General features: G+C 50.6%; 2 protein-coding genes across 2 annotated transcripts in view; one reads left to right on the forward strand and one right to left on the reverse strand.

Annotated features, from left to right (window-relative positions):
* Positions 1 to 6,036: 6,036 nt before the first annotated feature.
* Positions 6,037 to 15,780, forward strand: MPO (myeloperoxidase). The gene is made up of 12 exons (XM_012648454.1): positions 6,037 to 6,331; positions 6,474 to 6,567; positions 7,278 to 7,453; positions 7,710 to 7,833; positions 7,921 to 8,050; positions 8,134 to 8,340; positions 9,247 to 9,565; positions 11,355 to 11,515; positions 12,684 to 12,939; positions 13,436 to 13,606; positions 14,466 to 14,703; positions 15,436 to 15,780. Exons 1-12 carry the CDS (start codon positions 6,256 to 6,258, stop codon positions 15,641 to 15,643), a joined length of 2,160 nt encoding a protein of 719 aa, XP_012503908.1. The 5' UTR covers positions 6,037 to 6,255; the 3' UTR covers positions 15,644 to 15,780.
* Positions 15,781 to 18,497: 2,717 nt separating this feature from the next.
* LPO (lactoperoxidase) overlaps positions 18,498 to 27,703 on the reverse strand; it is a 15,006-nt gene continuing 5,800 nt past the window's right edge. Inside the window, 6 exon segments of the mRNA XM_012648414.1 lie at positions 18,498 to 18,808; positions 19,016 to 19,253; positions 19,906 to 20,079; positions 20,943 to 21,200; positions 26,551 to 26,584; positions 26,586 to 26,707. Coding sequence (XP_012503868.1) covers positions 18,601 to 18,808; positions 19,016 to 19,253; positions 19,906 to 20,079; positions 20,943 to 21,200; positions 26,551 to 26,584; positions 26,586 to 26,707 — 1,034 coding nt within the window. The 3' untranslated portion in view covers positions 18,498 to 18,600.

Consider the following 27,703-nt stretch of genomic DNA (forward strand, 5'->3'; position numbering starts at 1 on the left):
AGTGCAATGTGCACCATCTGGGGGATGGATGCGCTTGAAGCTCGGACTTGGGGGGGTAGGGGAGGCAACGGCAACATACGTAACCTAAACATCTGTACCCCCATAATATGCTGAAATAAAATAAAAAAGAAATTAAGAATCAGAAAAAAAAATAAATGTATAGTGCATTTTAGATTAATGAATCTACCTTTTAAAGAGAACTAAAAGAAAAGAAGAACACTAAAAATTTTTTTTCCAGGCTGGCGTGCAGTGGCGTGAGCACAGCTCACTGTAACTTTGAACTCCTGGGTTCAAGTGAACCTCCTGCCTCAGCCTCCCAAGTAAGTCTGAGGCTGCAGTGTGCAATGATGGTGCCTGTGAATAGCCACTGCCCTCCAGCCTGGGCGACATAGTGAGACCTTGTCTCTGAAAAACAAAACAAAACAAAACTTACCTTGAATTGAATGCTTTTAAGGAAAAGAAAATACTTACAAGATTTTACACATTCTGTGGAGAAATTTAATGACCAAATTTATACACATTTTTTTAAAAAGGAAGTATTTAGCAACAAATCTAACAAGAAATGAGCAAGACTTTTATGGGTAAAACAATAACAATTACATGAAGGATATAAAAGAAGACAAACAAATGAAATGATACACTGTATCATTCAAGAATGGAAACTCCAGGAGAGTAGATAATTTGTTAATTGCTGTGTCACCAGTACCCAGAACAGTACTAGCACATGGTAGGTGCTCAGTAAACACATGGTGAATTGAATGAATGTACATGTATGGGAAGACAATATCATAAAGATGTCAAGTGTCACCAAATTTATGTATAAATTGTATGCAATACCAACAAAGATCTCAACAGGATTTCTTATGGAACTAGAAAAACATTCTTAAGAAAGAGTAAAATATGTTAGAATGTTGAAGATTCTTTTGAAAAGGAAGAATGAAGAAGGAGAATGTATCCCTTATCAGAAATCAGAATGTATTAGACAGTTATGTTAATTTCAATGACGAGGTATTGGCATAGGCATAAACAGACTAGTAGATAAGTAGAATAGAACAATCTAGAAATACAAAATTTATGGTATGTTACAAAAGTAGTGTCTCAATTCAGTGGAGAAATGACAGATTATTCAATTAAAGACATTGGGACAACTGGTTATCTGTTTGGAAAAAAATAAAGGTAGCTCCCTACCTCGCACTGTTCACACACAAAAAATTCCACATGGATTAGTGACCTAAAAGAAAAAAAAGCAAAGTATTGAAAAATTATAATACCATATAGGAGAACACGTTTATGATCTTGAAGAAGGGAAGAGCTTGTTAAACAAGTCCAAAAAACAAAATCCATAAAGAGAAAGATTGATAAATTTAACCACCTCAAAATTATATAAAACCAATGAAAAGTGATGGACCGGAAAAAAAATTGCAACATACATAGCAGCTGAAGGATTAGTGTTTATCCAGAATATATATAATAACTTTACAAATCAATAAAAAAATCCAATAGAAAAATGGACAAAACCAAACACAGGAAAGTTGCAGAAGATGTAATACAAATGATAACATGCTCAGCGTCACTATTAATCAAAGAAATCGAACCAATAATATGATTCCATTTTCCACCCATGAGATTTTTACAAAGTTTGGAGGACAGTTTAGCAATATCTGTTAAAAATTTAAAGTGCACAAAACCTGTGGTCCACTTCAGCTTTACCCTGGAGAACTTCTGTGTGTGTTTGTACAAGGAGGCCTTTTGAAGCATTCTTTTTTCCAGTGAAAAAATGGTAAAATGTCAACTTCCATCAATAGAGGAATGGTTACATAATGGAGGTAGAGCCCAACTAAGGAATATTATTTAACAGTTAAAAAAATGGGATGGTTCTCTAAGTAGTATAAGACAGATCTGCAAGATGTGTTGAGGGAAAGAAGCACATTGCAGAACACTATGTATAATGTGATACCATTTATGGAAAAAACAAGCAAAAAAGACTGTTTCTCACAGATCCATATATTTATATTTGAATGAATGTAAAGTAAAACGTTTGGAAGGACAAACACAAAAACAGCAACAGTGTGTTTATGTCTGAAGAGTGGAGGACGGGGACTGGAATTGGGGATGATGGAATAACTCAATTCAAAAGATATCCAAATAGTGCCCCTAGAATTCAAAATTAATTTTAAAAATTTTAAAGAGAGCTAAAACAAGATCCACGGGTGGATGCAACTGGCGTGTCTGAGCAGTCACTGTCCCTACACCTCCCCAGCTTCCATAGCCTTCTGGGGGTGCCTCCTTCTGTCCGCCTGCACACACACAGGAAATCGGGCTGTCATCCCAACTGAAGTGTTTCCTAAACAGCATTAAGAAAGAACAAACTGTTTTGCAAGCAGTGGCAGAGGAGGCCGTTATCCCACAAGCAGTTGGGCTTCACCCTGGGGGTGGGATGTTTGGGAAATCTAAGTGGGGAGCGGGGAGGGCAGTGTGTGCGTGTTGGCGGGGGCACCTTCAAATGACTACAGTCTTGACAGGTAGCAGTTCCAGCAGTGCCCTCCAGAGGCCGCCGCGAGGAAGGGGAGCTGGAAGGCAACTTACGGGGACAAGGCTTCTTGGTAATATCTCCCGCAGGAGCCATGTTCTCCTGGTTACTCTGCACGCTGAGAGGGCTTTTGAGCCCCCAACACACCAGGGCCAGACAAATAAGGCCTAGATGAGGGATCGACAAAGGTACAGGCGGGGGAGGCTGACGGCCTTGTGGTGAGCCCACGTGGGTCATTATTAATCAGCTGGAAACATCGCAAAGTCACGGAGCATCTCCAGTGCAGGCCCACAGACCCAGCCCTGAGCCCCAGGAGGGGTTTGGGAGGGATTGTACACCTTTTTTTTTTTTTTTGAGAGAGTCTCACTCTGTTGCCCTGGCTAGAGTGAGTGCCGTGGCGTCAGCCTAGCTCACAGCAACCTCAAACTCCTGGGCTCAAGCGATCCTTCTGCCTCAGCCTCCCGAGTAGCTGGGACTACAGGCATGCGCCACCATGCCCGGCTAATTTTTTCTATATATTTTTAGTTGTCCGATTAATTTCTTTCTATTTTTAGTAGAGACAGGGTCTTGCTCTTGCTCAGGCTGGTCTCGAACTCCTGAGCTCAAATGATCCGCCCGCCTCGGCCTCCCAGAGAGCTAGGATTACAGGCGTGAGCCACCGCGCCCGGCCAGGGATTGTACATCTCGAGAGTTTCCCACCTCCAGGAGGTAGAGAGCTAAGGGAATTTTACCGTCCTTCTTTGAAAAGGCTTTTAGCTTTTCAACCATTCCCTGCCTCATTGCTGCCTGTGAGAAAGCAGAGCAGGCCTCCTGAGTGGCGTGCGTCACTGCGATGCCGCCTGCCCAGCTCTCGGTTTCTGGGCCTGCCCTGCCCCTCGTGTGCACCCTCCACACCACCGCCTGCCAGAGCGAGCTTCTCAGACTTCCTGGCTCCCTGGGGCTTCAGGACAAGAACATCTCAGTGCTGTCTCCTGGGCCTGTGCCTGCTGCCAGGTCTCCTCCCTGCCTCCCCGCGCCTGTGTTGGAAGTGTCTGAGCGAAGCCCACTGCATCAAGGCCTTTGCTAGGTCATCCTCTGGGCCCAGAATGCTCTTCCCTCCCTGTGTCCACTTGGTCAACTTCGAAATATTCTTCAAGACAATCTCAAGCATCAGCTCTTCAGGAAAGCCTTCCTTCCCTCCAGTGCCCCCAGTTAATCCAAGTTCTGCTCTTCAATACTCACGAAGAACCCTGCACCACCTCTTGGGATGCTATTTGTTCACCGTTCTGCCTCCCTCTGTGAGCTCCCTGAGGACGACGCCCATACTTTGTTCAGTGGAGGATGTCCAATGCCAAGCACCGTCCTGACCAGGGCTCAATAAGTACCTGTTGAGTAAGTGATTGAAGGCAAGGCCAGGAATAGTGTGCATAGGTGAGTGAGTGAAGAACGCTGGTCATATCAAGAGACCTGACGTCGAGATTATTCTGAACTGTGCCACACTGTCGCCTTTGGCAAAGTGGTTTCCTTCCCTGGGCTCCCTCTTTCTCATCTCTGCTGTGAGGGGCTTAAATGCCTCTTCCCTCTTGAATCTTGACAATTCCCCTAAAAGAGCAAAAGGACACTGATGCTCAGGTGGATGGGGGTGATGGGGAACAGGTGCTCTCATGCATGGCTGATGGCAGTCCTTCTGCATGGCTGATGGAGGATGAGGTGCAATTTTCATGGGCCATTGAGCTATAAATATTAAAAAGCCTTAAAATGTGCATACCTAAATACACAGAAATTTTACTTCTAAGATTTCTTGTCTAAGGAAATAACTGAATACGTGACTAGAGATTTAATGCCATGGATGTTCATCCTGGTGATGTTTTTAATAATGAAAACTGGAAACAACCCAAGTATCTAACAAGAGAGGATTAATTAATAAATCATACAAAATATTTATACAACATATTATGCAGACATAAAAATGGAGCAAACCTATAACTATTGACGTAGAGAGATGTCCAGGCTAAAATTGTTAAGTACTAAAAGTAGACCATAAAACAATATTTAAAGTTGTTTTTATCATGGTTGAAGAATACATATTATATCTGTATATAGGATATTAAATTATCAAATGGGTAATTGGTGAGTGGTGGGGTTATGGGAAATTATTTTCCTTCCTACTGCTTATTTATGTGAAAAACAGTCAAAACCTTAAAAGAAAAAAAATTACCCACAATCTCACTTGATTGTAATTTCAATTTATTTTTATTTCTGCCTATTTGTGTTATCATCAATGAAAATATATTGTGATAGGATTAAAAAAGTATTTCCAAAAGCCTATAAAATTCTAGAACCCGATTCACAAAGAGCCATTTGACCAAATTCACACGGCAAGTCACTGGTGGAGCAAGGATGGAAGAATGGCCTCCTCTCTCATGGGCCCCTGGGCTCCGCTTCCCAGCAGGTGATGGATCGCTGAGCACGTGGGGAAGATGTTCTGGGTATATTGCTGTCCCTGTTCCTTGGCCAACATGTGGTCTGGGCATAGAAGACAAGAATGAGTGGGAGGAAGATGGCTGAAGGTAGGAGGTGGGGCTACACCAAAACAGGACATAGGCGCCACGGCCGGCACGTGCTCAGCCTGACCAGGGCCCAGGCAGGTGGATGAACGGTCACGTCACAAGTACTTCTGCTGGAGAATGGCAGCCCTTCTGCAGCTTCCCCCTCTTCTATTTAAGAATGATCCTGAATCATTAACCCAGATCCTCCCAGCTGCACGGATCTTGTCCCAGAGAGGCCCTGGGCTGCATCGCCCAACTGACCACTAACCACAAGCAGCTCTGCTCTCTCTTGGTTCCTGAAATCCAGAAGCAGATGGGGAGGTCAGGGGGTGGTTTTGGAGATAGCCCCCTACCATAAGTCAAGAAGAAAGGGGAGGGAGGAGGGATAGAGGAAGTTACCTTGGTCCTGAGCCCGTTGCCCCCAGGGTCCTCCTTCCTGTGAAGGCCAACGGTCACCAGCCAGATTTCCTGTCCCCTTATCCCCACCAAGAACCAGGGGCTGCCCACCAGGGGTGGTGCAGGACTCAGGTTACTGCTGGAGTGGGGGATGGCCCCTGAGGCCAACTGGGGCATCATCACTCCCCTCCCTTCTTCCCTGGGGCCACTCTATTCCCCATAATTCCTTAGGCTACTGGTTCCTGACTTTTGTTCCTTTCAAAGGAACCCTGGATACTCAGTTAGTTGAGTGTACCCCCTGGGGGACAGCACTGGTCTAGGCGCACAATGGGGAGCTGAGAAGCCCTGGAGTGGGAGTGCTAAGTTCAAAGGCTGGGCACAGCTCTGGTTCCTCTTTTCCTGCCCCTTACCCCCATTTCAGGGGCCCCTCTATGTGACCCTTGACCCCAGTGGGGGAGTAGAGAGAGTTCAGTCTCCAGGGACAGTCCTTCCTCTGCCCTGCCCCGCCCCCAGATTAGAGGACATAAAAGCCCAGATTCGGCTAAGAGGAGTTGCCAATGTCAGGTGAGCAGTAGAGGTAGGGTCCTTGGGGGACGGGTGACTGCAGCTGGCAAGGGGATGTGGGTGCTCTGGACCCCTCCCTCAAGGAAGCCTGGCTTTGCCCATAGACAGGGCCATGGAGGTGGGCTGGGGTGTGAAGGTGGAAGTGAGGGGCCCAGGAGGAGAGGGTGGTGGGGCTGTCTTCTCCCAGGTGCACTGTAGGCTCAGGGCACTTGCTGGGCCGGGGGTGTCATTGCAGAGATGAAGCTGCTCCTGGCCCTAGCAGGGCTCCTGGCCATTCTGGCCATGCCCCAGCCCTCTGAGGGTGCTGCTCCAGGTAACGTTCAAAAAGGGGGAAAAGGTGTGTTGGGTGGTTCTGAGTCCCAGGGATCCCTTTTCTCAGTGCAGGCTCCTTGGCTCTGGGGCCTAATGGGGGACTTGGGGCCCATTCCTGACTTTGTGGCCCCTGCTCTGGACAGCTGTCCCAGGGGAGGTGGAAACCTCGGTGGTGCTGACCTGCATGGAGGAGGCCAAGCGGCTGGTGGACAAGGCCTACAAGGAGCGGCGGGAAAGGTGGGGGTGCCGGGCACTGCCCAGCTCTGGGCAAGGCTGGCCCTGGCCTTTCAGAGAAGGAGCAGCCAGTAGGGAGTTTGTAGGTGGGGATGGGGGTCTATGGGGACCCATGAGGCACCCTCTGCCTGTCCTTGTGTCTCTAGATGCAAGAATATCTTCAAAACCATCCCTCCCACGGCCTTGCCTCTGTCTGGACACCCAGATCCATATATATACATATATATATACTTTTTTAAATTAAAAGAAAATTTCTTGGCTGGGCGCAGTGGCTCGCGCCTGTAATCCTAGCACTCTGGGAGGCCAAGGCGGACGGATTGTTTGAGCTCAGGAGTTCGAAACCAGCCTGAGCAAGAGTGAGACCCTGTCTCTACCAAAAAAAAAAATAGAAAGAAATGATCTGGACAACTAAAAATATATAGAAAAAATGAGCTGGGCATGGTGGTGCATGTCTGTAGTCGCAGCTACTCGGGAGGCTGAGGCAAGAGGATTGCTTGAGCCCAAGAGTTTGAGGTTGCTGTGAGCTAGGCTGACGCCACGACACTCTAGCCCGGGCAACAGAGTGAGACTCTGTCTCAAAAAAAAAAAAAAAAAAAGAAAACTTCCCATCCGTGGGTCTGTCTACATAGTTCTATGTGTCTGCCCCTAGGCTGGGGCTCTGCTGAGTGTCTCTGCACCCTTCTTGGGCCCTCACTCCTCCCTTCCCCAAGCAGCATCAGGCAGCGGCTTCGCAGTGGCTCGGCCAGCCCCATGGAACTCCTGTCCTACTTCAAGCAGCCCGTGGCAGCCACCAGGACTGCAGTGAGGGCTGCTGACTACCTGCACGTGGCTCTGGGCCTGCTGGAGGGGAAGCTGCGGTCCCGGTGGCGGGGGCCCTTCAATGTCACTGGTACTGTTGCCCATCCCACCCCAGGCCCCTGCTCCACTAGTGACCCCTACTGGAGACCCCAGCCATTTCCCGGTGATTCCCTCAACTTCTCCTGCCAAGGAGTGTCAGGGGCATCCTAGCGACCCCTCTGCTTCTCAGACAGGGTCCCCCCTCCAGGGTGGCTAGAGCTCTTCAGCCTCAAGTCGCAGAAGATGGGAAATGAGGGGCTCAGCTCTCACCTACCCCCTTGTCCCCCCGCACCCCCAACCTGCCGTAGATGTGCTGACGCCCGCCCAGCTGACTCTACTGTCCAAGTCAAGCGGCTGCGCCTACCAGGACGTGGGGATGACGTGCCCCGAGAAGGACAAGTACCGCACCATCACCGGGCATTGCAACAACAGGTGCGGCGGGCTGGGTGTGGCTCGGCGGGGGGCGGGGGCGCTCAGGGAGGTGCCACCTCGTGCCATCGCCCTGTCCTTTCCCTGCAGACGCAGCCCCACGCTGGGGGCCTCCAACCGCGCCTTTGTGCGCTGGCTGCCTGCGGAGTACGAGGATGGCTTCTCGCTGCCCTTCGGCTGGACGGCTGGGGTCAAGCGCAACGGCTTCGCGGTGCCCCTGGTGAGCGCCGGCGGGCGGAGGGGGCGAGGCCCGCCCGACGCTGGGCGGGACCCAGGCGCTCCCTGACGTCCCCTGTCCCGCAGGCTCGCGCAGTCTCCAACGCGATCGTGCGCTTCCCCACGGAGCAGCTGACCCCAGACCAGGAGCGCTCGCTCATGTTCATGCAGTGGGGCCAGCTCATAGACCACGACCTCGACTTCACCCCCGAGCCGGCCGCCCGGGCCTCCTTCCTCACTGGCCTCAACTGTGAGACCAGCTGCCTGCAGCAGCCGCCCTGCTTCCCGCTCAAGGTGCCCTTCCTCCCGCCCGCCCCGCCCGCCGTGGGGAGGGGGGAGGTTGTTCTTGGAAGTCGCCACCTCCCTTCTGTGCCCAGGTCTCCTTCCGCAGCCCCCCTGTGTCCAGAGGCAAGTCCTGCCCGGCTCTGTGCTGTCTGCCTCCTGGCGCCAGGCTCTCAGCAGCGCATCCCATGCGTTCGCTGTCTCTCCCAGGCCAGGGGAGAGAGTGATGCTTGTCCCCTGGCTGGCAGGACCCTGCTGGGGGATTACGGGCTCTTTGTTAGGCTGGGAGAGAGTTCTGGGATGAGGACCTTCTTGCTGTCCCTCAAACCCCCATGAGCAAGTGGCCCGTGCTCAGTCCTGTTTCCTCCCCTCCCCCCACGCCCACATTATGGAGCAGAGAGCTGGGGGTCTGGCCGTGGGCTGGGGGCAGGGCTGAGAGTGGGCTGGGGGGTTGAGGTACCTGCTGAGTAGGGAGAAGGAGGAGAGAAAGGAGAGGGAGTCTGAGAGAGAGGATGGGAAAGGCGGGAGAATGTCAGGGCCAGAGCGAGAGACAGAGGTGGGGAGAGGAAAGGAAGAGGAGGCAGAGCGAGAGGATAGACACCACTCCAGAGGGGAGGGGAGGGAGGGACAGACACGGGAGAGGAGAGAGAGACAGGAAAAGGATAAGTGAGGAGGGGGTCAGAGGACTGGCCATGCCCACTCTAGCAGGCTCCCCACATTCCCTGTTCCGTGTCCTGGCCATCAACCCTGAACCTCAGGGGTACTTTGCTGGGGAACCCCAGGCAGTGATCCCACTGGGGCCTTGAGAGGCCTCCCTGCAGGTTGAGGGGGCCAGAGGTCCCGAGAGCAGCGAGAGAGCCACTTCTGCCCACTGTCCCTGCCCTTGGTGAGCTGGTGTAGCCTCTCTCTGTGTTGCAGATCCCACCCAACGACCCCCGCATCAAGAACCAACAAGACTGTATCCCCTTCTTCCGCTCCTGCCCGGCCTGCACGGGGAGCAACATCACCATCCGCAATCAGATCAACGCGCTCACCTCCTTCGTGGACGCCAGCATGGTGTACGGCAGCGAGGACCCCCTGGCCAAGAGGCTGCGCAACGAGACCAACCAGCTGGGGCTGCTGGCCGTCAACACCCGCTACCGCGACAATGGCCGGGCCCTGCTGCCCTTCGACAACCTGCACGACGACCCCTGTCTCCTCACCAACCGCTCGGTGCGCATCCCCTGCTTCCTGGCAGGTCAGTGCTAGAGTGGAGACCTGGGGTGGCACAGGAGGTGTTCCCTGCTGGAGCCAGTGGGCCTGTCTGTGAGCAGCTTGTGGGTTTGTGTTTAGAGAGACTGCCCTGGCCAGCTTCATGATATTAATCCGGTTGCCTTGGTAACAAGTTGATGGAGCCAGAAAGGCAAAAAACCAAATGGCCCTTCCCCAACCCAAACCTAAGATGGAGACACCAGGACTACTGAGGAGCCTCTGTCTGTCTGTCCATCACTTTCTCTGTCACTCTTTCCCCTTCTAGACTCTGGAGGACAGGATGGTTGAGTCCTTGGGACACGGTGCTAAAGGGACAAAGAGCACTGTGGTGCCCTCACCCTGGAGAACCGCATTGTCCAATGTGGTAGCCACTAGCCACACATGGCTATTTTAATTTTATTTTAAATTAAATAAACTCAGTTTCTCAGCTACGCTAGCCATATTTCAAATGCTCAGTAGCCTCATTGGCTAGTGGCTCTCCTATCAGGTGGCACAGATGTCAAACATTTTCATCACCTCGGAAAGTTCTATTGGACAGCACTGCTCCAGAATATCACCTCCTGCCCATCTTGATTGCCTGTCATATGAGAGGGTGTGATTTTAAATTTAAATACGAGAAATTTGGGGGATCGCTGGGGCAGTGATAGCAGCCATGACCAGAAATTTTCCAGTGTGTTTTAATATAAAGCCATTAGTGGACCCGAGGCCATTTCCTCTGGCCTCCCTCCCCTTCCTCCTGGTGGCTCCTGCTGGTCTCTCCCTGGCTGGGCCCCTGGGAGGAGAATCAAGGTCACTGCCAGTGTGGACTTCCTGGGGAAGGGGCCCGACTTCTTCTGGGCTAGTTGGGCAAGGGCAGCATTCCTCAGCCAGGCATGGCCACCTCTAGCCTGGCTTTGCTGAGCCCCCTGTCCCAGGCTCACGATGGAGAAGCTGCTCTCAGAGAACTTTCTTCCCACCAGCTTCTAGACTTGGCTAGGACTGAACCCAGTGTCCTGCTGAGATAGCCCTGACCCTAGCTCTCTGGCCCCTTCAGAGAAGGGTTGGGGGAGTGCTAGAGGAATCGTGGGTCTTGCTTTGTTTTCTAGAACAGAATCTCAGGTGTGGACCCCATACATCCTGTGCCCTAGCCCCCTTCCCTGGAGCAAGCTGCACCATTGGCATATAGTAAGGGTGGAGCTGACAGCTCTATCCAAATGATAGTGGCTTTCTGGAGTCCTGTGTTGAGAAGGATTCTGAGGGTGCATCCAGTATTAGCAGGAAAGAGTGCTGTGATCATTAACTGCGTCTGACACAGGCATGTGATAGGCTGTGCCAACATGCATGCTACGTTTTGGCCTTCCCTGAATCAAGAGAATCAGTTAGCCAGGCAGTGTTCACAAATCTCACACTTTGTGCCAGGCACTGTGCTCAGCCCCATGTCTCTGTGTGTGTTGGGAGGGAGGGTAGAATACACAAAGGCACAAGCCATGGTCCTTGTTCTCAAAGAGCTCCCAGTTTCAGGTACAGGAAGGTGGCAAGTCATGTGTCAGACCTGATATGAATGAGCATCTCTGACAAGCAGTGCCCCTAAGCAGAGGAAGAAGCTATTCTGGTGGCCTGGGGCACCAGGGCAGGCCTCCTAGAGGAGTATAAATTGAGCATGATGTGAAAAGATGGGTGGAGAGGAGGAGCGAGTAGGAGACATTTCAGACATTGGCTGGGGAGGGAGTTTCAGGGGAGCAAATGTTTTCTGGGATGGAGGTCTTAGGAATGACAGTGGCTTTTACTTTTCTTAGGGGACAGCCGCTCCAGTGAGATGCCCGAGCTCACCTCCATGCACACCCTCTTTGTGCGGGAGCACAACCGGCTGGCCACACAGCTCAAGCGCTTGAACCCCCGCTGGAATGGAGAGAGGCTCTACCAGGAGGCCCGGAAGATCGTGGGGGCCATGGTCCAGGTAGGATGTCCTGAGAGTCAGGCTGACTTGGGAACCCAACATGCATCTGCAACATCCTAGCTGTGTGACCTCGGCAAGTTACTAACCCTCCTGAGCCTTGGTTTCTTCATCCACGATGCTATAAGGATTAAAGGACATATGAAAACACCTGGTGGAATTAGGTGCTTGACAAAGGCTCCCTCCCTTCCCTCCCCTTCTTCCCAGCCTTGCTGCTAGCCATCGTCTTCCCTGTGGGTCCAGGAATGTGTCAGGAGGGTTGAACGGGTGGTCTAGCGCCTGACGCATAGTAGCTGTTTAGGAAGCGGGTCTCCTTCCTCTATCTCGTTGTTGCTTTTGGGCCCTTGACCCACTCACCTCTTCTTTTTGGCTCTGCCGGAACCTGCCGGAATTCCTCAGCCTCCTTTGCCCCTGGGGCGGTGTTCCTGGCTCTCTCTCCCAACGTCTGAAGCTTCAGTGTCCCCGTCCTCTCCCCAGGATCCCGTGTTAATACAAACGCACACACATAAACACGCTCCCTTGGATTCTAGATGGGGAGGGAGCTGCAGGTGCTGAGGGTGAGTTTTTGATTTGCACTAAGAACTCAAGTGAGATTCATGTAAGCTTCAGAGGAAATTCTAGAGCCTACACTCTAGAGTGAGACTGTTCCACGTCTTCCCTTTCCACTGGGGGCTAGTATGCCAGAGCGTCCATCATTCCTTCCTGCCTCCCCTCCTTCCACGAACCTATATGGAGCCCTGTTGTGGGCCAGGCACGTGGTGGGCGCTGTGAATAATTTCAGTAATTTCACTTTCCCTGGTTCTCAAGGAGTTTATGAGATAGTGAGAAAAATGAGACAAGGATAACTCAAGGGCAAGGGAGGTATCACGATGACTAATAAAGTGCTTTGTTATTTAATTCTCTAGGGCAGAGGGCAATATAATTATCCTTAAGTTACATTTGAGGAACTTGGGCTCAAAGAGGTTAATAACTGGTCCAAGACCACACAGCCAGCAAGCAGGAGAGCTGTGTTTATGCCCCTTGGCACCACTCTGTTGGGCCTGGATCCAGTGTTGTGGGAAGCAATTCTCTGACCACAGATGGGGGACAGGAAGGACCCCTCAAGCCAGGAGCAGGGGGAGACTGCAGCGAGGAGTGAGTGGAGAGGCCATTCCAGGTGACTTTTCTTTAGATTATCACTTACCGGGACTACCTGCCCCTGGTGTTGGGGCCAGCGGCCATGAAGAAGTACCTGCCGAAGTATCGCGGCTACAATGACTCAGTGGACCCGCGCATCTCCAATGTGTTCACCAACGCCTTCCGCTACGGCCACACCCTCATCCAGCCCTTCATGTTCCGCCTGGACAGTCGGTACCGGCCGGTGGCGCTAAACCCCCGCGTCCCACTCAGCAGGGTCTTTTTTGCCACCTGGAGGGTAGTGCTGGAAGGTGAGTGGGACCCGGGCCAGCAGAGGGTGGGCTTGCCGCTGAGGGTGGGGTGGGGGTGGCTTTGGCTGCAGGGAGCTGGGCTGGGACGAAATCTGCTTTGCTTCCATCTCTGGGAGCTGGTCTGACTCCACAGTGTCAGCCCACTCGCCTCTGCTCCAGGTCTGATGATAGAGAGTGGGCGGAGATGACTGTTGGAGGAGCTGGCTCCTGCTTACGAGTGTGAGTCTGTGTGACTCTCTGTGACCCAGGAGGCCAGGGGCTGGGAGCGTCCCAACCTTGCAAGTCTCAATGGCATAATCCCCTGAGACCTCTGTGCGTCTGGGGTCATGAAGTGACTGGTGGGGACCTGCTCACTGGGACCACCTTGGCACCAGTCGTGGCTTGTGCCCAGCTCTCTTCTCCAATCCCCCGATCCCACCTGGACTTGTCCCTGGCTCCAACCTGAGCCCTGATACTGAGCCAGATCCTTCCCTCACCCTGCTCCTCTCGCGCCCAGGTGGCATTGACCCCATCCTCCGGGGCCTCATGGCCACGCCTGCCAAACTGAATCGTCAGAACCAAATTGTGGTGGATGAGATCCGGGAGCGATTGTTTGAGCAGGTCATGAGGATAGGGCTGGACCTGCCCGCTCTGAACATGCAGCGCAGCCGGGACCACGGCCTCCCAGGTGAGGGGCTGCAGGAGTCTCCCCTGACACCCCCCTGCCACCCCCCGCCCCTCGGTGCCTCCCAGGTAGCCCGTAGCTACCCTTCCCACTCTAGGGCCCCCCGCTGCCCCCAGCTCTCCCTCCACCCCAGCACTTTGCTCTCAGGGAGCAGCCTGAGGTCAGGCCCCCACTGTTCCCTGCACCCATCTGGCCAATTTTCCTCCCAGCCTCCTTTGTGTGCCGTAACCCTTATACTAGGAGCATCATAATAATAACAATGACCCGCAGTCTGAAAATCTGTCTCCATCACCGTTTCACTTTGCTTCGTTGTACATGAACCCTGGGGGAAAGAGATTATTATTGCCTCCATTTTGCTGAGGGGGAAACTGAGGCTTGAGAGACTCATAACCTGGCCAGGTTCTCTAGCCACAGACAAAGCTAGAATTTGAACCCAGATCAGCCTACCCCGAATGCCTGTGCCTGTATTATGGAGTAGCCAGTGTGGCTGAGGCTTCTAGACACACTTCACCCCTCATGGATCAGAGACAGACACATTGGGTTGCTCCAGAGGGGGACAGTGAAATGTCCCTATTCTTGGAGCTGGCAGGAATTATGGCAATTTAGGGTCTGCCTTAGGATGGGACAGCAAGGGAAGGACAGAGAGGGTCCTAGAGAGGCCCAGCTGTCCCCCTTGGCCTGAGCCAAGGGTTCAGGGTTCCCTAGGGAGGGGTCCTCCTCTCCGTCTATGACTTCGGTGTGCTGGGGAGGTGGGTTTTCTGCGCTGATGGCATATATGCAAACCTTCCCTGCCGTGCCTATTGACCTCCCCACCTCCAAGCACAGGGCCCTACCCACAGCCACCCGCCACCCCCCCTTGCAGGGTACAATGCCTGGCGGCGCTTCTGCGGGCTCCCGCAGCCCAATAAGGTGGGCGAGCTGGGCACGGTGCTGAAGAACTTGGACCTGGCGAGGAAGCTGATGGCGCAGTATGGCACGCCCAACAACATCGACATCTGGATGGGCGGCGTGGCCGAGCCCCTGGAGAAAAAAGGCCGCGTGGGCCCCCTCCTCGCCTGCCTCATCGGCACCCAGTTCAGGAAGCTCCGGGATGGCGATCGGTGAGGAGGGGGTGCAGGCCTGCTGGGGGGCGGGGCCTATCCTGGACCCTCTCAAGGTCCCAGTTTCCTCCAGTCAAATGAAGGGCTGGAAGGAGTCAGTGATTTTCCACTGTGTTCTGGGGAGACTCCAGGTCATCCCTAAGGTGCCCTGAACTTATCTGGGGGTGCAGCAAGGAGAGACCTGGACCTCTGGTTGTGAAGGAAGACAGAAAAAAAATGCGACTCTTAACTACTTCTCCCTCTGGGTCCCACTGACATGGAGGTGTCAGTCACTATTGAGCAGTCCTGTCCTAGCTTTCCCACGCTTCCCTTAGTGCCATTTCATCGTGGTCCTGACATCTTCATGTCTGGCTCTTTCCTAGCCTGTGTTGCACTTTTGGGAAAATTAGAAATAGGTGCCTCTCTCTGGGTGGGCAAATTATAAACCACCCCCAAGATTCTCTCCCACCCCCGTGAATGCAGCTCCAGGCCAGGGCACAGGGCTTCAGGAGTGGGTGTGGCCCGGCTCCCCCTCCAGCATTGGTGGTTCCCTGGAGGCTGCTGGGCTGGGCAAGGGAGAGGCAGCCGGGCAGCCGGGCTTTTCTCTGCACTGTGAGAGGGGGACCGCTAGTTTGAAAGCCCCTGGGCTGCCCGAGGGCCTGGGGCTCTCCCATGCTGCTGGGCGGTGTCTGCTGTGGTCCTCTTGCATCCAGGGAGCAGCAGGTACAGTGTCCGCGGGTGTTCCCCATGCAGGTTTTGGTGGGAGAACAAGGGCGTGTTCAGCACACAGCAGCAGCGGGCCCTGGGCAAGATCTGCTTGCCCCGCATCATCTGCGACAACACAGGCATCACCACCGTGTCCAAGAACAACATCTTCATGTCCAACTCATTTCCCCGGGACTTTGTCAACTGCAGTACACTTCCTGCGTTGGACCTGGCTGCCTGGAGGGAAAAGGCCTAGGGGCTGGGTAAGGGGGTGCAGCAGTGAGGGGTATACCTGGGCTGGCCAGTTGGAACCACAGAGATCTCCTGTCTGTAGGTGAGCACATCCTGTTCTGTCATGAGCTGAGAAAACGAGTGGCTGGATGTTCATTTGTGCGCGTGTGCGTGATTGTGTGTGTGTAGGTGTGTGTGTGCACGCTTATGTGAAGTGTCTATAAATTGGCATCTCATATGGCTGTGAACATGGGTGGTGTGTTACATGCTCTGCGTGTGCGCCATTTGTGTGAGTGTGTGTTTGCTGTTTTTGAGAATGTTAAGTGCGTGGAGGGCAGCAGAGCAGATGGGTGAGGAGCCCAGCTCAGGAGCCGGACAGCCTGGGCCCCTCCCTGGCTCTCACACTTACTGGCTGGGTGACCTGGGGCAAACTACTCGGCCTCGCCAAGCATGAGTTTTCTTCCTTGCAAATCACGGCTGTCAGGGCTCCTCAGAGGCCCGTTTGCATCATCTCATTCTTCATTTGTTGTGCACCTACTGTGTGCAAGGCGCTGTGCTTGGCGTGGGAAACTCACAGAGGCAGGAGAGATACCAGGATACCACTTGTGCCCTCAGGGAGCTTGCCCCTTGGCTGTGTCCTGGCTTGCAGAGGTGAACCGGTGACCCCGGAGGATGGACCGCTCGCAGCTGGGCCGTGTGGCTCGGGCCGCGGCTTCCCTCTTTCTTCCTTACTCTGTTTTCTTGCTTATTCACAGGCGTCCTCCTGAAGAGGAACTGGGCCCAGTGGCCTTTCTGTACCCTTTGTTTGCCCTGATGTTTATGGTAATAAAGCACCTCGGATGGGGATCTCTGCTCTGTCGTGTCTGCGGAGGGGCCGACGCCTCAACAAGAGGCTCCCGCTGGGCGCTGAACCTGAACCAGTGTGGCCTTTCTGAACTGGGGGTGAGGGCTCCGGGGAGTCCTCCTTTGGCTGATCCACACCTGGGGGGCAGGTCATGCCGAGCAGACCCTCCTCCCCTACCCTCCACCCCTGCCACCCTGCAGGGGACTGTGGTCACTGAGCCCTCCTGTCCGTTCATTGCTCTGGCAAACGTTTGCTGTGTGCTCACTCTGTGTCAGGAAGTAGAGGGGACAACGTGCTGTGTGGGGGAGAGAAAGAGCAGAGGTCGGGTAGGAAGGCAGCCCCCCCGCCCAAGGAGAGGGGACCCCTGCGTCCTGCATCCCTGCAGCCTGGCACAGGGGTTCAGAGGCCCTTCCTACTCCTGGCTCCATGTGGCCAGCCTCCCTGAGCAGGGACAGCAGATGGCTGGGCCCAGAACGCAGGGTCAGCGCTGCGGGAGGAGGAGGACTGCATTTCCCAGTAGCCTTGCCTGGAGCTTGACCCCTACATCTGACAGGTGGTCCCTCCTGCTTCCCTCCACTTTCCCCACACACGGGGAGGGGGCACCGCAACTGGGAGCTGGAAGGCGCTGGAAGGCGTGGAGGGTGATGGGGTCTGGTGGACCCTGGGGCCCCCAGGTAACGTTAGGGCCTCACTGTGGTGAGCAGCAGGGTGAACACTGCTGGTCCCCGTTTCATTGATGAGGACAGGGCTGCTCAGAGAGGCAGAGGGGCTCATTTGAGCCTCAAAGAAGCGGTGGCCAGAGCCAGGGCTGCAGTCCAGGTCATCAGGCTGCCTGGCTCTTCCCACAGGATGGCTAAGTGTCTCCCACTCCCACCCTGCCGGTCAGGGTACCCGAGGCTCTGGCTGGGCTGACCTTACCTGAAGGGTCATTTTAAAATAACATACGAATCTGTATTGGGCAGCAGCTCAGGAATATTCTGAAATTGCCCCTTAGAGACTTCACAGGCCCTAGGACTGCCCTCGAACTGCAGTCCCCAACCCCCAGGGCTGCAGGCAGGTACCATCTATGGCCTGTTAGGAACCAGGCCGCACAGCAGGAGGTGAGCAGCGGGAGAGCGAAGCTTCACCTGTGTTTACAGCTGCTCCCCATCGCTAGCATCACCGCCTGAGCTCCGCCTCCCCTCCCCCACCCCACGGAAAAATTGTCTTCCATGAAACCTGTCCCTGATGCCAAAAAGGTTGGTGACTGCTGCCTTAGAAGAAGAGGGTATTTCCCAGAAGGGCCGCTGGAAGAGAAATTACCTTTAGCTGCAGGGGAGTTCAGGCTTGGTTTTCCTTCCTGTTTTATCCCTTGGCAACACCAGTAATTCCCGCCCCCCCCCCCAGCAGCCCATCTCCTGCTACTCCACAGCCAGTTCTTCTACCCCAGGAGCCCTTGCTTCAAGAGCTCTTGGAAATCCCACCACACCGTGCCCTCCCACCCCAAGAGCCACACGTGCCGTGTCTTAGCAGTGAGATGGGTGTGGATTACAAAGATCTAGTTACTTATTTGGCAGTAATTCCAAGGCCTGACTTCAGAGGGAACAGTGTCATCGCCAGCATCTTTAGTTGCAGGGAACAATGTCACTGCCAGCATCTTTAGTCGATCACCAGGTGCGTTTGAGCACTAACTGTGTGCTGAGCACCACACTGGGTGCCATTGGGGGACACTCGGAAGCAGGCTGAAGTCCTGGCTCAGGGAGCATCCAGTCTAGCTTGAGAGGACAGGAGGACAGATAAGGGTCAAAGGCCACAGCCTCAGCAAGGCTTGTTGAGGGGAGAGGATAGGTGACATGCAGCAAGCTAGCCTGGAAGGGCATCTCAGAGGGCCTAAGTCTGGACAGAAAGGAGGATTTCCACAGGCAGAGAGGATGCAGGGGGAAGTGGGGGAGCTGAGTGCCAGAGCTGGGGAGGCCAAGGCAGCCTCCCCGGGGCCTGGACGAGCTGTTCATCTGTCAGATGTAGAGAGGCCCGGCTGGGAAGAGGGGCTGGGACTGGGTGTGGAGCTCTAAAGGACCAGGTCATTGGACTTGTGTGAAATGGCATCGTGGACCAAAGGGGCTTTACTGTGCAGCGTGGAGGCCTTGGAGCCCAGGCCCCTAATTCTCTGCTGAGGCCCAGGGTGAGAGGTCCAGCTTGTCAATGGCTGAGCAATCCACAAAGCCTCGTGGGTAGCTGTTAGCTCGGAATGCGTTCAGCGGGACCTTGGTGATACGGGTATTGTCACAGACAAGGCGTGAGAAGGACATTTTCTGTAGAGAGTCCCACTGCCTCTTCGTGAAGACCCTGGGGTTTTCCCACCAGAACCTGCAGAGACAGAGCAGGTCATTCCATCCAGTCCAGCTGTGGCCCCGCCCCCTCTGCCACAGGGGAAGGAAGGAGGCCACTGGGACCATGAAAAAGCCCCACTCACACTGAGGTCTGGAGTCAGATCTCATGCAGGACGCAGGACACTGGGACACCCACCCTGGAGAAGGGCTCCACCCTGCCCTCCCCAGCTGAAGTCTCACTTGCCTGTCTCCGTCACGGATCTGCTGGAACTGCTTGCCCAGGAGGCAGGCCAGGAGAGGCCCCACCCGGCCCCTTTCCACCAGGGGCTCAGCGATGGCCCCTATCCAGACGTCGATGTTGTCAGGGGTGCTGTAGAGATGCAGTAACTTCTTGGCCAGCTCCTTGTTCTTTAACACAATGTTCAGCTCCTTCAGTGTCTGCGGCTGTGAGAGGTCACAAAAGCCTCTCCAGGAGTTGTACCCTAGGATGGAGAGGCCGAGGCTGTCTTATCCCTGCTCACACCCCCTGCTGGGGACATACCCACTCCAGCTCTGTCAGCCCTAAAAAGTCTGGGCTCACAGCCTTTGGGATGGGGAGGCAGTGATCTGTTATTTTGTGTTTGTGGCACTGTAGTCCTGAGGGGGCTGGTAGGTTCCGTGATACTTACCATAAGTCCAGGCACTATTCTAAGCACTGAAGAAAAGAATGTTAAGTGATTTGCCCAAAGTCCCATAACTAGTAAATGGCATAGCTGGGATTTGAACTCAGGCAGTCTGGCTTTTAATTACTGTATTAAATTGCCATTTATAGGTACAAAAGAAAGGTCCAACAGTCAACAATTTCTCTCTGTTCTTTCCTTAAAACTTTCTGAGCTTTTAAACTGTTTTTACAAGTTAGTTGTTGTTCTCTTTTTCATCTGAGGAACTCCAAGATAGTACCAAGTGTGTGCTCTTGTCTCTGCATGAGGGAAAATGGAAGATTCCACTTTGTAGATGAACAAAGCGGGTTTTAAAAACTGCCCTTCCTTCCATTTCAGAATGGATCAGATTCTCAGGGTTATAGAGGAGAGTCTCTAAGAGCCCCAGAAATTAGCTCAAAGTTCCCCAGCGCAGGCCAGACCCCAGCCCACTCACCAGGCTGCCCGTGGTCCCGGCCACGCTGTATGTTGATGGCAGCTAGGTCAAAGCCGTGGATCCTGTGAGTTGGCTGGAGAAGCTTGTTGCGCAGCTCTCCCATCATCATTTCATTCTGTTTCATCAACTTGGCCTTCTTGGCCAGCAGGCCCCGCACCAGAGGATCAATCCCACCTGCCAAGAGGGACCCAGAGGCCATCCTTAGGATGGAGTAGGGTGGGGACATCTTCCATGGCTGGCCCCTGCCTCCGCCAGACACTTTCTCTTGGATGAAAGTAGGGCCACCTGGACAGCGTTGGCTGGAAGTAGGGAGAGGAGAGCACAGTGCAGCCTGCAGGGTGTGCTCAGGGGGAGAGGAGAGTCCAGGCTGCCTGCTCCAAGGGTGGCAGAAAGGGCGGGATGATGACATGAGTATAAATGTCGAGATTTTTTTTCAAGCTCTAGTTCATGGAGTCAGCTCCTTCTCTTTCCATGTGTTCTGCTGAGGAATGCTGTAGAATGGAAAGAGGTTGCATAAATCTTTAGGAAATGGCCCTAATGCATCAGGCCTTAAGTAAAGCCAGTGCCAGCACAGCACAGCCCAGGGATAAAGGAGGGCCGGCTCCCACCTCTGACACCTCATAGAGGTGGAAGGCTTTAGAGGAGAATAGAAAAGAGTAGTTTATTTACCAAGCCCACAAATTCTTTCTATAAAGGTCAGAGAAGCCTAGGGCAGGGAAAGGAGGTAGGGAAATCCCAAGCACCTTAGAAGCCAGAAGAAGGAAATAAATAACTAATATTTATTGATCACCTCCTTTGTGTCAGGAACCATTGTAGGGTGCTCTACATGTATATCTCATTTAATTTTTTGGATATCCACATGAGATGGGTACTATTATTTTCCCCATCTTACAAATGAGGAAACTGAGGCTCAGTGAGGTGAATTCACTTGCCCAAGGTCACACCAAAGTGCTTGGAGTCTGACTTCCAAGTCAGGTTTCCCTACGAACAGGCTGCAGAGAGGAGAGCCAGGTGACAGCTCCCTGAAAGGAACATACCGTCTTTGACTATCTTCCAGGTGTTGAAGAAGACGGTGTGCAGGGCGAGTGCTGGCTCTGGACCCCATGGCTGATAATTCTCATCCAGATGGGACACAGTAGAGGGGACTTCCAAGTGGCCAAAGTGGAAGGCGAAGGTGAAAACATTGGAAATTCAGGGATCCACAGATTCATTGTAGCATCAGTAGGGGGGGATCCATTTATGCATATGGTCACCTAGCACAATGGGTAGGTAATCTCTAAAGGTAATAATATGGAGAGAGAAATGAGGAAAGGGTGTGAGAAGGTTTGAACTTCTGCAGAGAGAGGCTGGAGAAGAGCTGTGGCCAAGAGGGATGAACAGTCAAAAATCAAGGATGGCAAATGGATAGCATACATACCTAGTTTCCATTCCTATGACCATGGCAGACATTGCTAATCAATCATGGCATCCTGTCTCCTGATCTCCCATCATTTGTCTTAGCATAGGCTCTACTAATCAGTCATTTGAATTTGGCACATGAGATGTACTCTCTTTGTCATCTTTGCTCTAAGTTTATGACCTTGATGCTAAAGTGGCAGTCTTTGTGTGTCACTTTAATGTAACAAAGTCAGCGTATGAGGAGAACAATAAATAGGAGTGATTGAGGTGCAACCAAGGGAAATTCATTCAATCTCCAGTTCTGAAAGAAATGCTGCATCATGGAAAAATTGGTTTCTAATGTTGTTTTATGCAACACCAACAAACAACACAAATAGAAAATATTTTCAGAAAAGAAAAATCATGCCTCCACATAACACAATAATTATATTAATTTGTATTCTTTCTAGCCTTTATCTATATGATATTATTTTACATAGTTATAATCCTAGGGAATGGATAGCTTTGCATTCTGCTTTTTCACTTAACATTTTCCACATTTCTAACTAGCTTTCACAATTATTTTAAATGTGTGAAATATTCATTGGCCATTCTCTTACTGATTTGCTCTTAGGTGGCTTCTAGTTTGTTCAGTGGCATATCCCGTGGGGATGTCACCTGTGGATCAGGTGGTCTATCTCCTGGCTGTGGGAGGCAGCAGGGGACAAAACCCCACCTCCCGCCACAGTGGATGGCCCAGCTGTGGCACTCGACCAAGCTGGTCAGTCAGATTCCCTCTCAGGAACTTAGATTGGGGACGCAGCTGTTCTAGACTGTTTTGGATGGTGCTGGATCTGAGGTGGCAGGTGGAGTCACATAGAGGCTCATTTTCTACCATGTGCTGAAAAGCAGAGAAGACCCATTTGCGGAGAGAGTGGAGAACAATGGAGAAATTGAGAGAGGAACGGAGAGGAGGGAGAGACAGAACCAGAGTAGCTGCCCTAATTCAAGATGGTTTCCAATCTCTGGCTTTAACCCTTGACGAGGCTCAACTACACTCCCTGTCTTGGGGTCCCAGAAGAAACCCTTATCATCTTCCATTTGACAAATGCATAGGGTAGAACCAATACTGAACATCTGAACTAGCCTGAGTAGGTTTCTTTTTCTTGTCGTCCAAAAAGCATCGTTATGGACTGAACTGTGTACACCTCAAATTCTTATGTTGAAGCCTTAACCTCTAACGTGACTGTATTTGTAAATAGGGCCTTTAAGGAGGTAATTAAGGTTAAATGAGGTCATGAGGTGGGGCTCTAATCCAATACACTGGCATGCTTATAAGGAGAGAGAGATATACCAGATAGGCACACATATGGAGAAAAGGCCATGTGAAGACACAGTAAGAAGGCAGCTGTCTACAAGCCGAGGAGAGAGGCTTCAGTGAAACCAAATCTGCCGACACCTTGATCTTGGACTTCCAGCCCCTAGAACTGTGAGAAAATTTTTGTTTAAACCCTCTAGTTTCTGGTATTTTGTTATGACAGCCCTAGAAAACTAATATAGCAAACTAATATAAATACGTGTATGAGGCTCTGGTTCTAGAACTAGATGGAGGAGACTCATTTTTCCTTGCTCCTCCCACTAAACATAAGTAAACACCCTGGAAATTATTCAATAGGCAACAATAAAAGGACTTTGAAAGCTGGAAAGAAGAAGGTAATTGGCTGGGGATTTTATGACTTGGGGAATACCAACATGGTGAGTTCCTACATACCCTCAGACTGGGTGCAGGAGCGGCTGGCAATCTGGAACCTCCAACAGAAATAAACGAAAGAAGTCAAGTAAAGCCTGCTGTCTCCTGCTGAAGGATTGGGCCAAGGGAAGTCCAGCAGAGACCTAGTAGAAAACCCTGATTCCTGTTTCACACCTCACACCCCCTTGAAGACTCTAGCTATCCCAGCACTCGATCCACAATCTAGGCTGGCAAATGGGCTGATTGGCCTGCAGTAGTGGCAGCAGTGAAGCTCTGTGTCTCTTTGCTCATCACCTAGTGGCATAAGAAGATCAGGCACAGTGGTCTCTCCTTCCCTAAAAGGTTGCTGAGCAACAACAGACAGTGAGGAAAGTACCTTCCTGCCTTGCAGACAGCATCAGCAGGGATGGAGTGGGAGGCCCACAAGCACCAGAAGAATGAAGCAAACCAAAATAGCATTGCTAGGTTCAGGAAACTAAACTTTGATGGAAATAAAGCTCACAAAAGTAGTCCAGAACCTAGGTGCTAAACCTAAACAAGGTAACTATGTGCTAAAGATTTAAATAGGATTAAGAGTCTCCTAACACAATAACCAAAATGTCTAGGATACAAATGAAAATCACTCATAATACCAAGAACCAGGAAAGCCACATTTTGAGTGAGAAAAGACAATCAGCTAATGCCAAGACCAACAGGAATCAGATGTTAGAAGGATCTGATATTGTAAAGCAGCCATTATAAAAATGCTGCAATAATCAATTATAGATTCTCCTGAAACAAACAAATAAAAAACAGAATATCATGGCAAAGAAGTAGAAGTTAAGAAAAGGAAACAAATTAAAATGATAGAACTGAAAATATACTAACTGAAATTTTAAAAAGACCTAAATAGACTCAATAATAGAGTAGAGGTGACAGAGGATAGAATTGAAGACAGATCAATAGAATTTACTCAATCTTAACAACAGAAAGAAAACAGACTTTATAAAAAACCTCAGACAAATGAGAGTCTCGGGGTTCTGTGAGACAATAACAAAAGGTCTAACATTCATATCAATGGAGTCCCAGAAGTAGAGGAGAAAGGAGGTGAAACTGGAAAAGTATTTGAAGAACTAATCCCTAAAAATTTCTCAAAATTGGTGAAAGACATACATTTATAGATTTGGGAAGGTGACTGAATCCCAAGCAGTATAAACATAAAGAAATTTACTCTAAGACACATCATAATTAAATTTCTGAAAACTAAACATAAAGAAAATTCTCAGGCCAGGTCTCACGTCCGCAATCCCAGCACTTTTGGAAGCTGAGGCAGGAGTATTGCTTCAGCCCAGGGGTTCGAGACCAGGGAAAAAAAGAAAAAGTTTTAAAAACAACCAAAGAGAATGACAAATTACCTATAAAGAAGCACCAATCCAAATAACAGTGAATTTCTCATCTGAAACCATGGAGGCCATGAGAAAGTCACAAAACATTTTTCATGTGCTGAAAGAAAAGAACTGTCAACCCTGAATCTAGTATCTGGTGAAACTATTCTTCAGGAATAAATGGGAAATAAAGACATTCTCAGATGAAGGAAAAGTGAGAAAATTTGTTGCTAGCAGACCTATCCTTAAAGAATGGCTAAAGAAAACTCTAAACACCAAGATAGTGATAACAAAAGAAGGCTGGGACTTCAAAAAGGAAAGAAGAACAATGTAATCAGTAAAAATAGAAGCAAACATAAACTATTTTATACCTTATAAGTTTCTTTAATCATATTTTATGATTGAAGCACCATATAATGTCATGCAAAATGTATGTAGAGGAAATACTTTAGATAATTATATTTTAAAAGTGATGAGGTAAAGGGTCCTAGTGGAAGTAAGTTTTCTAAATTTCGCTTGAAGTGATAAAACACTGACATCAGTAGATTGTGATATGCCATGTGTCTTTATCTTTCTATATCTATCTACCCATACTGAGAACAACCACAAAAAAAACCCATATAAAGCAATATATGAAAATCTCTAAAAATCGATCTCTAAAAATGTTCAATTAACCCACAGGAAGGCAAGAAAAACAATAACAACAGAGGAACAAAAAACAAAAGGAACAAACAAAAACCAAATAATAAAATGGCATGGTTAAGTCCTAACACATTAATAGTTACTTTAAAGGTAATTGGTCTAAATACATTAGTTACAAGGCAGAGATTGGCACAGTAGATTTTTTTTTAAAAGTGACCGAACTACATGCTGTCTACAAGAAACTCACTGTCTACCAGAAACATGATGACATACGTAGGTTGAAATTGAGGAAATAAGATATAACACAGAGACATTAATTTTAAAAAGGAGTAGTGGCTACATTAATGTCAGATAAAGTTGACTTCAGAACAAATAAAGTTACCTAGGACAAAAAGGGACATTACATAATGAAAAAAGGATCTATCCGTCAAGAAGATAAAGCAATCCTAAATGTTTATGCATCAAACAACAGAGCTTTAAAATACATGAAGCAAAACCTGATAGAACTGAAAGAAGAAATAGGCAAATTCTGAATTATAGCAGACACACACACACACACACACACACACACACACAGATGATTGAATTTATAACTGGTGAAATCTGAATAAGCTGTATGGTTTGTATCAATGTTAAACTTCCTGATTCTCCTATTGTACCATGGTTATGAAAGATGTTAGTACTGGGAGAGGCTGGGTGAGGGGTACACAGGACCTTCCTGTACAGTTTTTGGAACTTCCCGAGAATCTATAATTACTTCAAAATAAAATGTTTTAAATATATCAACATGTCAACATTTTTTTTTTTTTTTGAGACAGGGTCTTGCTCTGTCACTCGGGCTGGAGTGGCACAATCACTGCTCACTGCAGCCTTGAACTCCTAGGCTCAAGTGATCCTCCTGCCCAGCCTCCTGAGTAGCTATGACTACAGGCATGTGGCACCACACCCAGCTAGTTTTTTCTTATTTTTTAGAGACCAGGTCTCACTATGTTGTCCAGGTTGGTCTCAAACTCCTGGCCTAAAGTGATCCTCCTGCCTCAGTCTCCCAAAGTCCTGGCGTTACAGGTGTGAGCCACTATGCCCAACCTAACATATTAATCTTTCTAGTCGGTCAGCCGATCAACAATACCAGCCCGTGACATGTCGCTTAGGTACAGAGGATTAAAAAGGAAGAGAATGAAATCAAAATAACCCATATCACTACAATGTAGCAGTCCCAGGAGTGGCAGAGCCTATGGTCCCAGTGATGGCACCAGTGCAAACACACTAAAGGGATCAACATCTGGATGACTCTCCATCACTCTGAATTCAGGGATTCGTTTTGGGACAGAGAAGCTGAAGAAATGAAAGAAGGGGGCATTTATAAGGACTAGACAATGGGAGAGAAGCAGTGGAGGAGAAGAAGGGGGACATGGAGGTCTGAAAACAGAGGAGGTAGCTGGAGGTGTGGCAGCGAGCAGAAGGCAGAGCTGGGAGCCGGGGGCCAGGCGGGCCTAGGCCTTCCTATGTGCACAAAGGCTCCCAGGATATTCTGGGCTTCCTGGTAAGAGCTTGTCTCCATCCCACTGAGGGTTGAGTCTCTTCAGTTCTCTGGCCAGCCGGTTGTGCTCGCGGAGAAAGAGGGTGTGGGAAGTGGCCAGCAGGGTCTGCTCTGAGGCTCAGGAATCTCCTGAAAGCACAGAAGGCAGGAAGGTGGCTTCTCCCAGAGCAGGCCTGGGAACCCAGGAACCCACACAAAGAAATGATGGTGCCCCCTGGGACCCTCTCCTAAGCCCCTCCTGCCAGTCAACTTAAGGGAAGTGAGGTGGAGAGGGATGGGGACTGGGGGAGGAATCACAGGTTTGAACTCAGTTCTATACACACACTTTTTAGCTGTGTGACCTTGGGCAAGTTACTGAATGTTTCTGAGCCTCAGTCTCCGTGTCTGTGAAAGTGGGGATAATAAGGCCTATCACATGGGTGGGAATCTGGTAAAGAGTACTGACATACGAGGAAGGAAAATTTTGTTAATTATAATTCAACTTTCCTCTAAGAAGGGCAGGTGAAATAAATGAGGGGCTTTTTATTTTGCAGAGCAACTTTGAAAATTTTAGGAATGCAGGTTTGAGGGTAGGAACCTGGGTAGGGCCAAATTCCTCTAGGTAATAAAGGGAGAAGAATCTAGATGAGGGCCTGTGGGGGGGTGGAGAGGAGTAAGGATGGGGGAAGTTACATGGTGAAAGACCAGGTGTCCTCTAATCTTTAGGAAAGTCTACTAAATCCACAAATTCTTGGTGTTAGTGCATATTTTTATGAAAATAGGAAACAGCTTGGCATTGTGTCTGGATTGATATGGGGTATGTGTGAACACAAAGTCCAAAAGATCTACCAAGAGATCTTGGCCTCTGGGCAGGCTTTCTGCCATGTCAGGGTGCCAGGAGGTTGTCCTAGGAGAGTAGAGTTTTGAAGGAGCAAAGGGCTCCAGAAGCCAGAGACAGAGGCCCAGGAGGGTGTGAGCCCCTGGAAGGAACAGAATCAGGAGGGCTTTGGTCACATGCAGGTTGCCTTAAAAATATACGTTCCCCTCGCCGGGCGCGGTGGCTCATGCCTGTAATCCTAGCACTCTGGGAGGCCGAGGCGGATGGATCGCTCAAGGTCAGGAGTTCGAGACCAGCCTGAGCAAGAG

The sequence above is a fragment of the Propithecus coquereli genome, unplaced genomic scaffold (genome assembly GCF_000956105.1).
Source record: "Propithecus coquereli isolate 6110/MARCELLA unplaced genomic scaffold, Pcoq_1.0 Scaffold285, whole genome shotgun sequence".
Taxonomy (NCBI): Eukaryota; Metazoa; Chordata; class Mammalia; order Primates; family Indriidae; genus Propithecus; species Propithecus coquereli.